The 15,442-nt window shown below is 47.3% G+C and overlaps 1 protein-coding gene across 2 annotated transcripts in view; it reads left to right on the top strand.

The window, feature by feature from the left end:
• LOC114050650 (pleckstrin homology domain-containing family A member 8-like) overlaps positions 1 to 15,442 on the top strand; it is a 47,953-nt gene that overhangs the window by 17,009 nt on the left and 15,502 nt on the right. Inside the window, exons 1-7 of one of the 2 annotated variants that reach the window (XM_027872495.1) lie at positions 2,495 to 2,604; positions 2,739 to 2,855; positions 4,744 to 4,899; positions 6,810 to 6,934; positions 10,873 to 11,031; positions 12,313 to 12,353; positions 14,466 to 14,623. In XM_027872495.1, the coding sequence (XP_027728296.1) occupies positions 2,834 to 2,855; positions 4,744 to 4,899; positions 6,810 to 6,934; positions 10,873 to 11,031; positions 12,313 to 12,353; positions 14,466 to 14,623 (661 nt within the window). In that variant the 5' untranslated portion in view covers positions 2,495 to 2,604; positions 2,739 to 2,833. Of the gene's footprint in view, positions 1 to 2,494; positions 2,605 to 2,738; positions 2,856 to 4,743; positions 4,900 to 6,809; positions 6,935 to 10,872; positions 11,032 to 12,312; positions 12,354 to 14,465; positions 14,624 to 15,442 lie in introns of those variants that run through there. The other variant, XM_027872494.1, reaches the window with a different exon arrangement.

The following is a 15,442-nucleotide window of genomic DNA, read 5'->3' as shown; positions in this document are numbered from 1 at the left end:
AATTGCATGTTGTCTTCTCGTTAGAATGTGACATCCCCGGTGCTTTGCACTGAGCCTGGCATATAGTAGGTGCTTAATAAATGCTTCTGGATTGAAGGTTGCTAGAAGTGGGCTTTTCCACATGCACCAAGTGTGAATGTTAGTGTAGCCTTGTCCTCTGTCCTGCTCCCTCTCCTCTCTCCATGCCCTCTCTAGCTGCCTCCATCAGCCCACATGGATAAATGATCACCGCAGGGCTGCCCAGATCTATAGACACAGCTCTGGTCTCCCTCCTCACCTTCAGCCCCAAACTGCCAATTGTCCACCTCCCATCTCTGCCTCGATGTTCCCACAGGGTCCCAAACTCAACAAGTCAGAACCAGAATTCATTCTGTTTCCCCCTAAACCCATCTTCCTTCCAGACTTTCCTGTGTTTCTTAAGAAGACCGTTAGCCTCAGGTCTCCCAGGCTGGCCACCTTACCATCGTCCTTGCCCTTCCCCTTCTTTCCCCCTCTCTCAGCACCTCTCACTTGGATTATGGTCTTGGTTCCAGGCGATGCCCTCTCCAACTCTCCCTTCCCATAGCTGCCCAGGTGACACATCTAACATGCAGATTTCATCTCGTCACCACCCCTCGCGTCTCTAGGCCTCAGTTTCCTTTCCTGTTAAATGAAGGAGTTAGAGTCCAGCATATCCCAAAAGCCCTAGCAGGCCTAGTGATGCCCTCAGAGGCCCCTTCCCTTGTGCCGTGTGAAAGATCCCATGACATAGCTCTATGGTGTGCATTTAAAGTTCTTTGCCATCTGGCTGCAGCCCACCTTCCCAGACTTACTTAACATTCCTCCTCCTCACCCACTCTCGACAGACAATCCGCCCACTTTCCATTCTGTCTCTTCTCTCCAAGTCTTTGGCAGGGCTGCCCCCAGGCCTGGAAGGCTCTGTTACCTCTCTTCTGCCTCTTAGCATCCTCCATTTCCTTTCTGGCGCCTCTTAAATGAGGTTTTTCCTGCTCCCTCTGAATGTTAGCATCTCCCAGCCTTGAAATCCCTTTGTATAGAGTGTGTGGATGTAACAGATCCCTGCAGTAAGCTCCTTGCATAAGCTGTTGTGTTAAAATGTATTGATAACTAAAGTTAAGCTACCTAAATTGCAATAAATAATAATAAACTAAAATAAACTAAAGATAAACTTAAAAAGTTAAAATTAATCTGTCCCTCTCTCCTTTGTTAAAGGCACCTGTGGGAGCATTTAACAGATAATTGCATGAAGATTTAGAATGGAGGGAAAATGAGCCTCCAGCTATTTTCTAAAATCTCCAATCTCATACCCAGAATAAAAATTTCAGTTAGTCAGTCAATAAACATTTAGTGCACAGAGCTGTTGGCCTGGAGTCAGGGAGATCTGAGTTCAAATCCAACCTCAGACACTTTCTAGATGTGTGATCCTCGGCAAGTCACTTAACCTCTGTTTGCCTCAAGTTTCCTCATTTATAAAATGGAGATACATTTGGAAAGACTCATCACCAGGTTAGGTGAAGTGAGGGGAGGCAGGGTGATTCTCCAGTGCAGTATGGTCAAACTCAGGGCAGGGGAGGTGTTACTAAACTGCAGCCTTTGTGTTGACTTAGAAAACCATACATGGCTATAGATTTATTTTTTATTAATGCATCAGCACGTTTAAATCAGAGAAGGACTACATTTTAATCTGTTCTGGGGCGTGCTTGGGAGTGTTTGTGTCCAGCTGGTGGTGTGCCTGAAGCCTCTGTTCAGACACTTTTTCTGTCCTATTCACACACACGTTAGAAATTTAAACAAAGGCATTTCCCCCAGACGCTTGCCAAAAAACAGACTTCTCTGTCATTACTTTTGAATGTAAGAATATTGAAGGGAGAACAGTAGAGTGTAAACTAGTTGAAGGCAAGGACTTTTTTACCTCCAAAAATTTTATTTTACTTTTTCAAGGAGCAAGCATTTATTTTCTCCCCCTCCTACTTCTTTAACCAATTGCAAAGAAAAGAAAATCCCTTCTAATATATGTATGTAGTCATATATATATATGTATATGTATGTGTGTATATATAGTACTACATATACAAATGTGAATGCATATGCAAAAATCTACGTCTCATTCTGCACCCTGGGTCTGTCCTCCCTCAGCCATTGTCGTCATTGGTTGTCAGGTCGATCATTACACTGATCAGAGTTCCTAAGTCTTTCCGTGGTGTTTGCCTTTACAATATTGCTGTATTAGAGCATACTAGATTTACAGTATTGTACAAATTGTTCTTCTGGTTCCGCTCACTTCACTTTGCATCAGTTCATACAAGTCTTCCCAAGTTTCTCTGAAGCCAACCCCTCCATCATTTCATATAGCACAATAGTATCCCATCACATTTATGTACTGTGACTTGTTCAGCCATTCGCCGGTTGATGAGCACCTCTCCAGGTTTCAGGTCTTTGCCACCACAGAAAGAGCCACCATCATGTTGTTTTGTGTATGAAGACGATCTTTATCTTTGAACCCTGGAGCCAAGCCTTGGGGTTCCACACGTGGCAGGTAGTTGACAAAGCTTCAGGTTGAATGGGATTCGACAAAGACCGTCTACTTCTGTGTCTCGTGATGTGGTGAGTAGAGGAGAGGGCTCTGACATGGAAGGCCGGGGTTCACCTCTGGCCTCTGGAACAGCAGATATCCAAGGAAGGCTCTCGCCCGCGCAGGACAGAGCAGCATGTCAGAAACCTCTTGGTTCTCATTGCAGGTTGGCAGCCTCGATGGTTTCTTCTCTGTGGGGGGATATTATCTTATTATGACTCCCCTGAAGATGCGTGGAAGGGCTGCAAAGGAAGCATCCAAATGGCGGTCTGTGAAATTCAAGGTGAGGCGTCTCCAAGTCAGTATTCCCCTTTAACCGGCGCAGGAGCTGGCCGTGGTACTCGAGGAGCCCATGGAAATGCTGGGCTGTGTTACTCTCTGCTGGTGCCTTTCTGGTGTAGGCTGAGGTGTGTGTCTATACACGCGCACAGAGCAAATTCTAGGCACTTAGCGGACCAAAGCAAACTTCTTCTAACAGCACATGTGTGTCTTGTATATTACACACATAATACAGGGCTGTGTTTGTGCATACACACTACATATATATGTATATATATATATATACACATATACATATATATATGGATATGTTGTGTAAATACACTATTGTTTATATGTGTGTCTATCTCCTGTGTGTATAGATATAGATATATAAATGTAAATATATACATATCTTATGTGTATTTTCCACTTTTATATGTAATAGCTAGCATTATTTAGGCTTTAATATTTGCAAAGCATTCTGCATAGTTGGCTCATTTATCTATGAATATTAAAGGCAGTTGGGTATCATAGCAGATTGAGCGCTGGACCTTGGGCTTAAAGCCTGCCTCAGACACTTCCTAGTTGTGTGACCCTGGGAAAGCCTCTTATAAGCCTCAGTTTCCTCATCTGTAAATAATAGGGATAATTAATAGAATCTGCATCACTTGGTTATTATGAGGATCAAATGAGTTAATATAGATGTAGGTGCTTTGCAAATATAAACTCTAGTAATCATTATTATGTGTGTTTTTTTGTTTGTTTATTTTTGGTGAAGCACTCGGGGTTAAGTGACTTGCCCAGGGTCATACAGCTAGTAAGTGTCAAGTGTCTAAGGTCACGTTTGAACTCAGGGCCAGTGTTCTATCTACTGTGCCACCTAGCTGCCCCTAGTAATCACTATTATGACAGAATATCTCTCTTGTCTCTTCTCCTTAAGACCCAGCACAGTGCCCAGCATATAGTAGACACTTAACACGTACTTGTTGATTTGATTTTCACATATTAATTAAATTTACTAATTATATTATTCTATTAAATATCCTGTTCTAATTATTAATATTAAATATTCTAATTATAATATCAATAAATGTTTGTTGAAGGAACAAACAAAGAAAAAGGAAAACACCACGCACACACACCCTCCCTCCCATCATATAGCTTGGCTTCAGCAATCTGGAACATGCCAAAACATTTAAGGTTCCTGAGTAACTGAGAACCACTGAGGAGTTTGGGGAGTTGTTTTCCTCGTGAATGAGCCCTCAAGAACACCCCTGTTGGGGTTTGCTTCTCCTGGGAAGTAGAAAAGGAAACATACTTTGCTCATAGCTTTATTACCCACCCCACCCCACCCTCAGGTACTAATGCCAGTCCCCCAACAGATCATCAAAGAAATCCCCAAAATGGGCTTAAAATATTCCCCAGTGTCTCAACTGACTGGTATCCTTGCTTTTGACTGTAAGATAATTTGCATTCGCATAGAGGAGACTGGCAATCTAGCCTTTGGTTGAAGTGCCTATGAGAAAAATCCATTTTTTTCTTGGAGTCTCCTTCAGACCAGTTAATGATTTCCCCGTCTTTGGAAGCCAGCTCATTCAATCCAACAATCACTTATTAAGTGCGTACTATGTGTGAGGTGTGGGGATATGAAGAGAAAAGAATGAAATGGCCCTTGCCCTCAGTGACCTTACAGTTCCTCCTTTTAAGTCAGAGCAGGCTGCTCCCAGAAGAGAAACAATATTATGTAGGTAGTAGAAATTGGTAAATATCAAGTTCCATCTGGTGAACATATCCAGTGCCCCTGCCCGCCTCGACAAGGGCCCTCTGGAAGGCTCGCTGTAAGGCTGAGGCAGGAACAGGTTGAATGAAATTGTCCTTTTCATCTTCTGACCTCAACCCCGTGGTCCCAGTTCACTCCGCAGATAACACCCGGATGGATCTGATCCTCCCTGGGGAGCAGTACTTCTACCTGAAAGCCAGAAACGTGGCAGAGAGACAGCGGTGGCTGGTGGCCCTGGGCTCGGCAAAGGCTTGCCTCACGGACAGCAGGGCCCAGAAGGAGAAAGGCGAGTACTGGACGTGGGCATGGCCTGGGGTCTTGGACCTGCTTTCTTCTCATCTCTGGGTCCCCTGCTCACTCGTCACGTCTCTCAGCCATGTAGCCCCAAGTTTATGGAGTAGGGGACAATTTCATTTCAAACAGGGTTTTCCCCCTCCTAATTCTGACTTTGTGGGTTCCCCGGTGCTTCACTGGCAGCAGTGAAGTATTAAAAGACACCGTCAGCACATCCCTTCATCATCCGTGCAGGCCCTCACGACTGGTGTCCCCACAGCCGCCTGACCCGTGATCCTTCAGCACTGTCTGACGATGTCCTTCCCCTGCTCGGAGGCTTCTCTGGCTCCCTGTCCCCTCTGGGGAGGATGTCATGAACTCCCCTGTGTGGCATGGGGTGCCCTTCACCACCTGGCTCCATCCCATCTCTCCAGATGGATTTCAGTTTTCTTCCCCTCACACATGCCGTGCTATAGCCAAACCAGGCATCTCATCTCCTGCCCCCATGCCTTTGCGTGGGCTGTCTGCGGTGCCTGGCATGCGCTTCCTTCTCTCTCCACCTTCCAGGACTGCTCACTTCCTTCAGCACTTGACTCAAAGACTGCTTCTCACCGCCTCTCACCCTCATCCTACCCCACTAATAGCTGTTTTGTATCGACTGACCTGTGTATATGTTGTATTCCCCACCCCTACCCCCAATAGAATGTAGACCTCTTGAGGGTAAGAACTATTTCATTTCTTCCTCTTTGTATTCCTAGTCTGGTGTCTGGCATATAGTAGGCACTTAATAAATGGTTGTTCTTGGGAAAAGAATGGAGTTTGTCAGTAAGCGGCCTTGGCCCAAGCATAGCGAGAGGCTGGGGTCAGTGCCGAATCAGCCCATCATTAGCCTTGCCCAGGACATGTTGGGCCAGTTCTCATTCCAGAGTGGAGTCTAGGTGGCTAATGATAGTGGCAAGTGGCTGAACGTCTTTCCCTGTGGTTGTCAAAGCATTTTTTGGACACATAAATGACAGTGGTCCCATTTTACAGGTAGGGAAGCTGTGGATCAGGGTGGCTGAGTTAAGACCAGCACTTTGACCCTTCCTTGCACTAGCTGCAAGGCCACCCCCGCTGCCTTCTTTTTCACGATGACCATTTTCAAGCAGGTCCTACATTACTCTGGCTTAGACCTGGGATCAGATTCTCAAATAAATAAATCAATAAGGTCAGCATGGACAAAGGTTTGGCGCAATCTTTCTCTGTTCTCCTGACCTCCCTTGGAGGAGTTGAAGACCTTGATTGGAAGGGTCTTCGGATGCCATCCAGTGCAGCTCTCATATTTTACAGATGAGTAAACTGAGGCCCAAGGAGGCCAAATGACTTAGGACCTAGACAGGGCCTAAGAGGTCACCCAGTCTAGTGCCCACATTTTACTGATGAGGAAACGGAGGCCCATGGAGGGTTAGGGTTAGCTTTAGGGCATTTGCCCACGGTCACACAGGCACCAGATGTCGGAAACATAAGATCCAGCCGCCATGATGCTTTTCCACAGTCTTTCCCCTTCATTTGTAACTCCGAGAAATCATTCTGTGGTCGGAGTCTTGAGAACTCGGCTTTATGCGCTTACTCATTCATTAATTTAGAAGCATTTTAGATCGGGGATTCTTACCTGTTTTGTGCCCTGGCCTCCTTGAGCAGTCTGGTGAAGCCCCTGCTCAGAATAGTGTTTTTAAATGCACAAAATAAAATACATACAAGTACAAAAGGAACTGATCATTTTGAAATTCCGTTATCCCGACATTAAAAAAGCAAGTTCGCTGGCCTCGGGTTAAGAGCCCTGTTGCAGGGGCTTGGCCTTGGCGATGAATGGCCCCCTTGTCTGGCCTTGACTCGACCCAATCCTCCTTCCTCAGACTCACGACCGCTTCTTCTCCTCATTAGAGTTCACCGAAAACACGGAGACCTTGAAAACCAAGATGTCGGAGCTCAGGCTGTACTGCGACCTCCTTGTGCAGCAGGTGAACAGAACTAAAGAAGCCACAGCGGCCGGCGTGGGGGACACGAAGGTAGGATGACCTCACTGGCCCCTGGGAGGGAGGCGCCACCCCTCAGAATGATGGCGCTCAAAAGACCAGCTGGGATGGAAGGTGTCGCCACCCCCTCCCAGGATGTGGCGGATCGCGGCCTCCTTCTGAGTGAGCTGGGGCAGGGGGTGGCCCCATCTTCCAGGGAAGGAGGCGGAGACGAGGCTTGAATGATGTAGCCAATACTAACAATGGTATATTACATATTGTCAATATTATTATTAGTAATATATACTTATATATGTTTATTAGTATATATCATTTATTAACCCATGGTAATTATTATATAATTATTAATATAATTGTATTGTTAATATAGTAGTAAAACAATATTACTATAATAACTAGCATTTACTTAGTATCTACCATGTGCTGGGTACTGTCTATACAGGGCATAGATTGTTAACCAGAGCAAATCAGGCTCTGACCTATGGGTGGCCATAGCCGCACACAGCAGGCCAGAGACAGGAGAGCAGGAAGCAAACAGAAGTTTAATTTCATAGCGAGGGGAATGACTCATGAGCAAGGACACATGAGCCGGAGCCCCGCCCCTAGTGGGGGGACCCGAGGCAGTGTGGGGAGATCTCTATACTTAACACCTAGGGTTGCGCAGTGAGCTGTATCCCTGTCAGTGAGAGGTAACGGCAACGGTGAGGCAAGCCTGATTCATGGCAAGGCTTCGTGCCCGGAACGTGTCATGGGTGCTCAGAGAACACCCGATGCTGGTCAAATCAATGCAATAATTACGTGGTTTTGCTGGAGGGTGAGCACAAAGGATTGTTGTTACACCAAGCTTAGGGCACAGCTTGCCTGCTGGGCCTTAGCGCTGGAAAACAGGGTGTCTCCTGATGTCTTGACAAGATAATTAATAAATGGACAGATGAAGCATTGATTAGCCTTTTTGTGCCAGGTCACTTGTGGTCCACATGAAATATGAACCAGGGCCTTGTTGAATTCCCTGCCATTAAGGGACTAACCCTTTAAAGGGAGAGAAGAAATATGATGGCCAAGGAAAAGCAAAGTGGACTTAGAGTCAGGAAGACCTGAGTTCAAATGTCAACCTGGACACTTACTTGATGTGTGATCCTGGGAAAGTCTTGGGCTTTGGTTACATTTGTAAAATGAGAATCGGGCTGAAAGGCCTCTGAGGTCTATCCCAGCCCTGGTCCCGTGATCCCATTGAGAAGAGGCGCTGAACATGTTAAGAACAGTCTTTGGGTGTTGGGGAGGAGTTTAAGAGGAGTGGGGAGAGAGTGCGGATTGTGGGAGCAGAAGCCAGGATCAGAGGGGACCGACCAGTCAAAGAAAATTGGGTTTTTGACTCAAGAATTGATCTGTTAAAGGGTCTCCTCCACTTTCCCCTCGCTGTTTCTCTTTGAGGAGTCTCACCAGCCTTGCCAAAGACTTTGCTCAGCATCCCCCCCTCACACTTTCTGTCGCTGTGCTTTGCCTTTAAAATTCCCTGCTCCCATTGAATCCTGATTAACAAAACTCGACCAGGCGTTGTCGCCGGCTCCTTCTGGGAAGAGACCAGCCCTGCCATGTAGGTAGCGCAGCCCTCATCATCACTTTTTTACATTTGAGGGCATGACACTATTCTGTGTTTACTAATCACATTAGCATTCATTCTAAGAGCATTTACCAGTGTCCCTTTATTTTTATACATGTTGCAGGTGTCGGACGAGGAATAACATTCAAGCCTCTCTCCTTGGCTTTTAAAATCCCTCACGGTCTGGCTTTTTTTTGCCTGCCTTTCTGCCCAGGCTAGTTTCACACGTCTCACCTTCGCGCACCCTCTGGGAAAGCCAAATTGACTTCCCTGGATGGGACATTCAGTCTCTCACCACCGTGCCTTTGCCTAGGCTGTGGCCCCTTCTTGGAATGCCCTCCCTCACCTCCTCTTAGAATCAGTTCCTAGGTTCTGTCAAGGCTCAGCTCCTCCGGCTCCCTCCATGAGGTTTGTCTTGTCAGGGCTTGCTTCTCTTCTTGGATTATCTTGTGTTTCCTTCCCTGATTACAAGTTCCGTTCTGCTTTGGCCCCTCCTCCCACATGGAGGTAAGCGGGAGGGCATGTCTTTGTAGCATCAGTGCCTCCAACGGGGTCTTTGCTTAGTAGATGTTTCATAAATGTTTTTTGGGTTGGAGTTTCAGCTCACAGACTCCCAGATTTAGAGCTAGAAGGGCCTTTAGAGGCCATCCAGGGCCCCTGACTCTAAGGATGAGGAAAGAGAGACCAAGGGAGGCCCAAGGTCACCCAGGTCTAAAGGGACTAGAGCAGGATTTGAACCCAGGTCCTCGGACTCAGGAGCCCACCTTTTCTCTGTGGCCCCATGAGCACTCGAGGCGTGTAGCCTAGGATGGATGGCAGACAGCAGTGGAAACAGAATAACACCTGTGAAAGCCTCCGACGTGATGTCGGTGTGCCGTCCTTCATAGAGGGTGACATGTGACGAGGGACTGCGTACTCGGCCTCACTCAATTCCGTTTGGGCTCTGTGGCTGGTGCTGAGTCTGCTGCGCGGTGGGGGCGAGGGGGAGCCTGGAGAGCAGTCTTTCTCTTTGCTGCTGCCATGGTCAGAGCATGGCCTTGGCCTCATTAGCACAAAGCTCTTGTCCGTCATGGGCCAGAAGTGACCGGACAAGTCACTTAATGTAAACGTTAAGACACAACATTCGTCGGGGTAAATGGATAGGGTGCGTTGTGCCAGGCTCGAGACCGCATCAGTACAAAGGGCAGAAACCCCATTTGGAAAAAGATAATGTGACGCACGTGGTTTTTACAGGCATCAGGAAAACATGGAAAGGACACATCTGGAGGGTGGGGGCCCTTTCCATCCCCCAAGCCAGCCGGAGACCCTGGGAAGGAGACTTTGCTCCCTCATCCCACTCAGTCTTCGTGCCTGCCCCCTGTGAATTACCGCCAGTGTCCCCCATCTCCACCTTGTTTGTATTGTTGTGACTGTGAGCTCCTGAGAGCGGAGGCTGTCTTTAGCCTTTCTTTGTAGCAGGGAGGGAGGAAGGAAGAAGGGAGAGAGGGAGGGAGGAAGGAAGGAGGGAAGGAAGAGGAGAGAGGGAGGGAGGAAGGAGGGAAGGAAGAAGAGAGAGGGAGGGAGGGAGGATGGAAGGAAGGAAAAAAGGGAGGGAGGATGGAAGGAAGGAGGGAGGGAGGGAAGAAGGGAGGAAAGAAAGGAGGGAAGGAGACAGAAAGGAAAAGAGGGAGGGAGGATTTATTAAGCACCTACTGTGCTAAGCACTGTACAAATATCTCATTTGATCCTCACAACAACCCTGGGAGGTCCATATTATTATTATCTGCATTTTATGTATGAGTAAACTGACCAAGGTTAAGTGACTTGCCTGGGGTCACACAGCTACTGAGTGTCTGAGGCTGGATTTGAACTCACTTCTTCCTGACTCCAGCACCACTGCCCTGTCCCCTGTACCACCTAGCTGCCTCTCTTAGCACAGTGCCTGTCATATAGTAGGTGCTTAATAAATGCTTGTTGACTGACTGATTTTCAGCTTCCTCACCTGTAAAATGAGGGATTTGGCCTAGAAGACCTCTAAGGTCTCTCCCAGCTCTAAATCGATGACTCATAACGCCGCTCTCCCAGATCTCAGTTTGGTTTCCATCGTGAGCCAAGTTCCCTCCTTAAGCCCACCAGCCCTCGAACTCCACACAGTTGCTGCAGGCTCCGTCCTGATTTGGGGTTATGTTAGAGATCATGACTTAACTTAGACTTGTATGTGGTTGACTAACAGACAGCCCTGAGTGAGCCATTCTTACATTTCCGTGGTCAAGTGGTGTGGCGTCACCCAACAAAATGGCGGCCTCTGCCTGTCTGTCATCGGTCTCGTGGTGAGCACCAGACCGTCCAGCTTGGCAAAGTAAAGGCATCTCCCTCTCTGGTTCTTCCCTAGGAGGGGATCGATGTGGGCACTCTGCTGAAGTCGACCTGCAACACCTTTCTGAAGACGCTGGAAGAATGTATGCAGATCGCGAATGCAGCCTTCACGTCGGAGCTGCTGTACCGGACCCCCCCGGGCTCCCCCCAGCTGGCGGTGCTCAAGCCCAGTAAGGTGAGGCGGTGCTATTGGCGCGAGGGGGCTCACCTGTACTGGCTGCAAAGGGTGAGGAAAGTACACCGAACTTAGTTTTAGGGGGTGTTTTGAGGGAGGGTCCCCAGCACCCTTTGTAGGGACAACCTGAGCAGGCTTTCCTTTTCAGTCTTTTTACGTTTCCATCCCCTCCCTCACACTGGGATACAGCTCACTAGCCGATTTGCTATTTCTCACACGTGGCAGTCCATCTCCTGCCTCCATGTCTTTGTCTTGGCTGTGCCCTATGCCTGGAATGCCTTCCATCCCAGCCTCAGCTTCCTTCAGGGTTCTGCTCCAGTCGCACCATCTGCGAGGGGTCTTCCCCAGTGCCCCCAGTGCTAGTCCTGTTCCTCTGAGATTATTTCCCATTTACAGTGTGTGTGTGTGTGTGTGTGTGTGTGTGTGTGTGTGTGTGTGTGTGTGTGTGTGTGTGTGTGTGTGTGTGTGTTGGGTGTACATAATTATTTGAATGTTGTCTCCCCATCAGGCTGTGAGCTCCTTGAGGATAGGAACTGTGTTTTTGTCTTTCTTTGTATCCACCACCTGCAGCACAGCTCCTGGCACATTGTAAGGCCTTGATAAATGCTTGCTGACTGGCTGACTTTGAGTTTTCCTCTTTAGGAGCCCCTCATTTAACTTGGGCACATTTTAGGACTCAGTCTCTGAGTTGGAAGAGAAGTCAGAGGCCTCTGGTCCAGTGGACACTTGACCACGATGCCTGACAGGCGGTCGTGCAACCCCTGCCCAAAGCGTCAGGGTGAGGGGCTGCCTCCCAAGGCTCTGCTTAGGAGCCCCCTCTGATTGGGAGGACATTTGAAATTAGGTCCGACAGTGTTGGGATGGGATGGTTCAGTCTCCCAGAGGACCACCCTCTTGCCCTCTTTCCCTTTTGGTGCTCCAGACCCCTCGGCAGCCCTCCGGGGAAGCCTGCGGACTCCTTCTCAGAATCGTGGTTTTTAACACCCAGAATAAAATACGTAGAATTAGAGAGGTGGCCAATTACATGGAGACATAATTTTCAGAAAAAATACCCCAAGTCTGTGGACATATCCCATGTTAAGGAACGTGTCCTTAGGTGTCCTATTTGGACAAATGACAGCGGGGGCTGGTGGCTGCTGTGACCCCCTCCCCCGTGACCACCCAAGATTGCCAGTGTCAAGTGGGCATCATGCACGGGGCTGGCCTTCCATGCTGGCCAGAATTATGGGGCTAATGTGTTAGAAGTTGTTTGTGTGAACTTTTTTTTTTCTTCTTTTAAAGACAAAACTTCCCATCATACCGATTCACAGCACTCTGGAAAGGTACAGTTCTCTCTTTCTTTCTTTCTTTCCTTCTTTGTTGATAATAACATGAGCTGGTTACTGTTTTAATCTGCCTAGGATGTGCATGCCTCACCTGGACAAAAGTTCCCTTTTCAGTGAGCTTAGAACCTCTCTGCTTGCACCCTGTCCGCTGGTCATTAGATTTCCCTATGCATCTCCTTTGTGGGCAGCCTCTCGCCCACTGTGACTTTATTCCAGTGACTTTATTTCCCTCTGGTCCTGTAGGGCTGTGTATAGATTAGAACTTCTCCCTTGAAAAGAAATAAAAAAGAAAAAAAAAGAACTTCTCCCTTGAAGAATTAACACTTAGTTCCCGCCTACGTTGGTCATAAGAAGATTCTATGTGTATGTTTATGAATTTAATTTGATAGGACAAAAGAAAATAATCTAGACTTTTACAGCACCCCAGATTCTCTCCTGATTTGGGGTGCTTTTGTACATAGTTGAGATGATGGGGGCAGTGTAGTAGAAAGAATTCTGGGTTTGGATGCTGAGGATTTGGGTTTAATCCTGCTTCTGACAGAGACAGTGTGACCCTGGTAAAGTCACTTAACCTCTAACATGCTGCACAGTGTAGAACTTATATCAGATTGCTTGCCTTTTCGATGAGGACGGAGAGAATTTAAAACTTAAAATTTAAAAAAAAAGCAGATGTTAAAAATTGTTTTTAGACATAATTGGGGGGGTTAAATACTAAATAAATAATAAAAAATAAAATATAACTTCAAAAAACTAAAAATAAAATAAAGTGCTGTCCACAGATCTCTAAGACTGTCCGTTGGAAGGAAAGTGCTGACCTACACTGATAGAGACTTTCTCTGCCGGGGTTCCGTCTCTCAGTGCAATCTTAAGTCCCGCCCTTATTCCTGCTATTCACACAAACATTTCCATGTGTTCATGTCGTCTGCATATTTAATAGCTGGACTGAATAGTTTATGGTATGTGGCACATTTGTATATGCGATCTGAGAGGCAACTATTCCTTTTATAATTAAGGAAACCGAGGGTCAGGGGAGTGAATTGCCTTTTCTGGGGTCGCACTGGTAGCAAGGCTCCAGATGGGATTGTGGGGCTGGGGGCTCTCCCATTAGACTTGCTTCCCAGGTGCTCACCCCAAGCATGGCTTAGGGGGATATGAGGCCCAGCGGGAGAGGTGAGAGAAGGCAAACCATTACTAATTAATGTCTTTTTTCCTGGAGGGCGCTGGTCTGGAAAAGCTGTGAATGGCTCCTTGCCCTCCGCAGCTGGGACGCAGCCCCCTCCCCTGTTTTATGTCTCATGGGAAATGCAGACGTCACCTACCTGGGGAGGGGGACGCAGGAGGCACTGAAGAGGGTGCTTCCCAGGCCTCTTGATTTTGCCTGTCTTTATGATGGAATCCCAGGGAGCTTGGTCTGAGCAAAGTCCAGGGAAATATAAACCCCCTGAGGGCAGGGCCTGGTTTTATTTTGTCTGTGGGGAGGTCTAGTCCTTAGCTAGCACTGAAATGCCTCAAGAAGCCTTTCCTGAATGCCCACCTTAAATGCCAGGGCCTTTCCTCTGAGGGGGCCAGGTTACCCTCGGCATTATTACCCCGCAAGCCCCGTGCGAGCAGAGACCCATTCATTGTATCCTCATTACTTAGCACAGTGCAGGCCTGGCACCCAGTAGGTGTTTAATAAATGCTTGTTGACTTGACTTATGGGATTGGATGATGGTGGGCAACTAGTGGGCCCTGCCCTTAAGAAGTTTACTTTCTAATGAGAGACATGGCCATGTTCTGAGTCCCAGGCCTGATTCTGCGGCGTTATTTTTGTGATGTTCCCCGAGCCTTGATTCTCTCATCCCTTGAGCGAGGAGAAGGGGGAGACCAGAGAAGCTCGGGCCTGCAGTGGTCCCACCGTCCTCCGGAGCCCCCGGGCATGCACAGCTAGACCAACCCTGGGCCTTCACTTCCAATGGGGAGTGATGATTCCTTCCCTAGCTGTTCCCAAGGATCTACCCAGGGCTGGGGTGGGAAGGCCTTCTGTAAAATATGGCGGCTCAGTGGCTCTGTTATTGTTCTCTTTATGACCAAGTGATGCATTGTTGTTTGGTTTTGGGGTTTTTTTAGGCAGATAGAATTGAACAGCTGTGAAAATGGATCCTTAAATACGGAAATGAGCTATTCCGAAGAAACCTTAATTAAAAGCGAGATCCCCTCATGTGCGAAGCCCACCGAGAAGGGGAACTGCTTGTCAACTGAAGAAAGTGCAGAAGATCTTTTAATAGGTAAAAATAAGAAAAGTAACAGGTAAAAATAAAAATAAAATAAAGATGGGTATTTAATAGGTAAAAATAAAGAGGACATGAAATGGTGCACCTCCCTCCTTTCTTTGGAGTGGTGGGAGACTATGGGTGTGGAATTTTGTGCACAAGACCCAAGTGTTGACTTGTCTTTCTTTGTCACGAGAGATGGCCTTACTTTCCTCATGCCTACAATGGGGTTTGGGGCAGACCAGATGACTTCTGGGGTTCCTTCGAGCTCCAGTTTTATGGTCCTATGATTCTGTGTTCTCTAATACCGTGCCCCGCTGCTGGTGAGACTTCTGTGTGGCCTTAGACTTCGGTTACCACAGCTCCATTGGGCAGGTACTCGGTCATACCAAAGGCCATGCTTTGAAGGGCTCGCTACCGTACACATTCGGTGCTTTGGTCCATTCATGCTGAACTGTTACTGTGGCTTTTTAAAAAATGGTTTCCCTCTTTACCTTCCCCAAAGTAGCTTTTTTATTAAAAAACCCCGCTTTTACAGATAGATCTGAAATGCAACGCTTTGAGATCTTAGTTGTCATTAAAAAAAAAAAAAAGCGAACCTGGCCTGAATGTCCTGGCTTCATTAGCTCTGTCACTGATTACAGAAGTGTGAAGCGAGAGGGGCACTGGTGTGTTTGTTTGGTTTTAATAATAGATTTTACTTGATAAATTGTGTTTTTACATCACTTTGGTTTCCTCCATATCCATCCCCATCCCCTTCTTCCAGAGAATTTTTAAAAAGGAAAAGAAAAAGAAAACATTCCTCAAAACTGTTGGGCCCTTGATCCACACCTG

This window comes from Vombatus ursinus, unplaced genomic scaffold (assembly GCF_900497805.2).
Source record: "Vombatus ursinus unplaced genomic scaffold, bare-nosed wombat genome assembly UNPS02014799.1, whole genome shotgun sequence".
NCBI lineage: Eukaryota > Metazoa > Chordata > Mammalia > Diprotodontia > Vombatidae > Vombatus > Vombatus ursinus.
The sequence above is the reverse complement of the archived record's forward strand: the minus strand, read 5'-3'. Positions and strand labels throughout refer to the sequence as shown.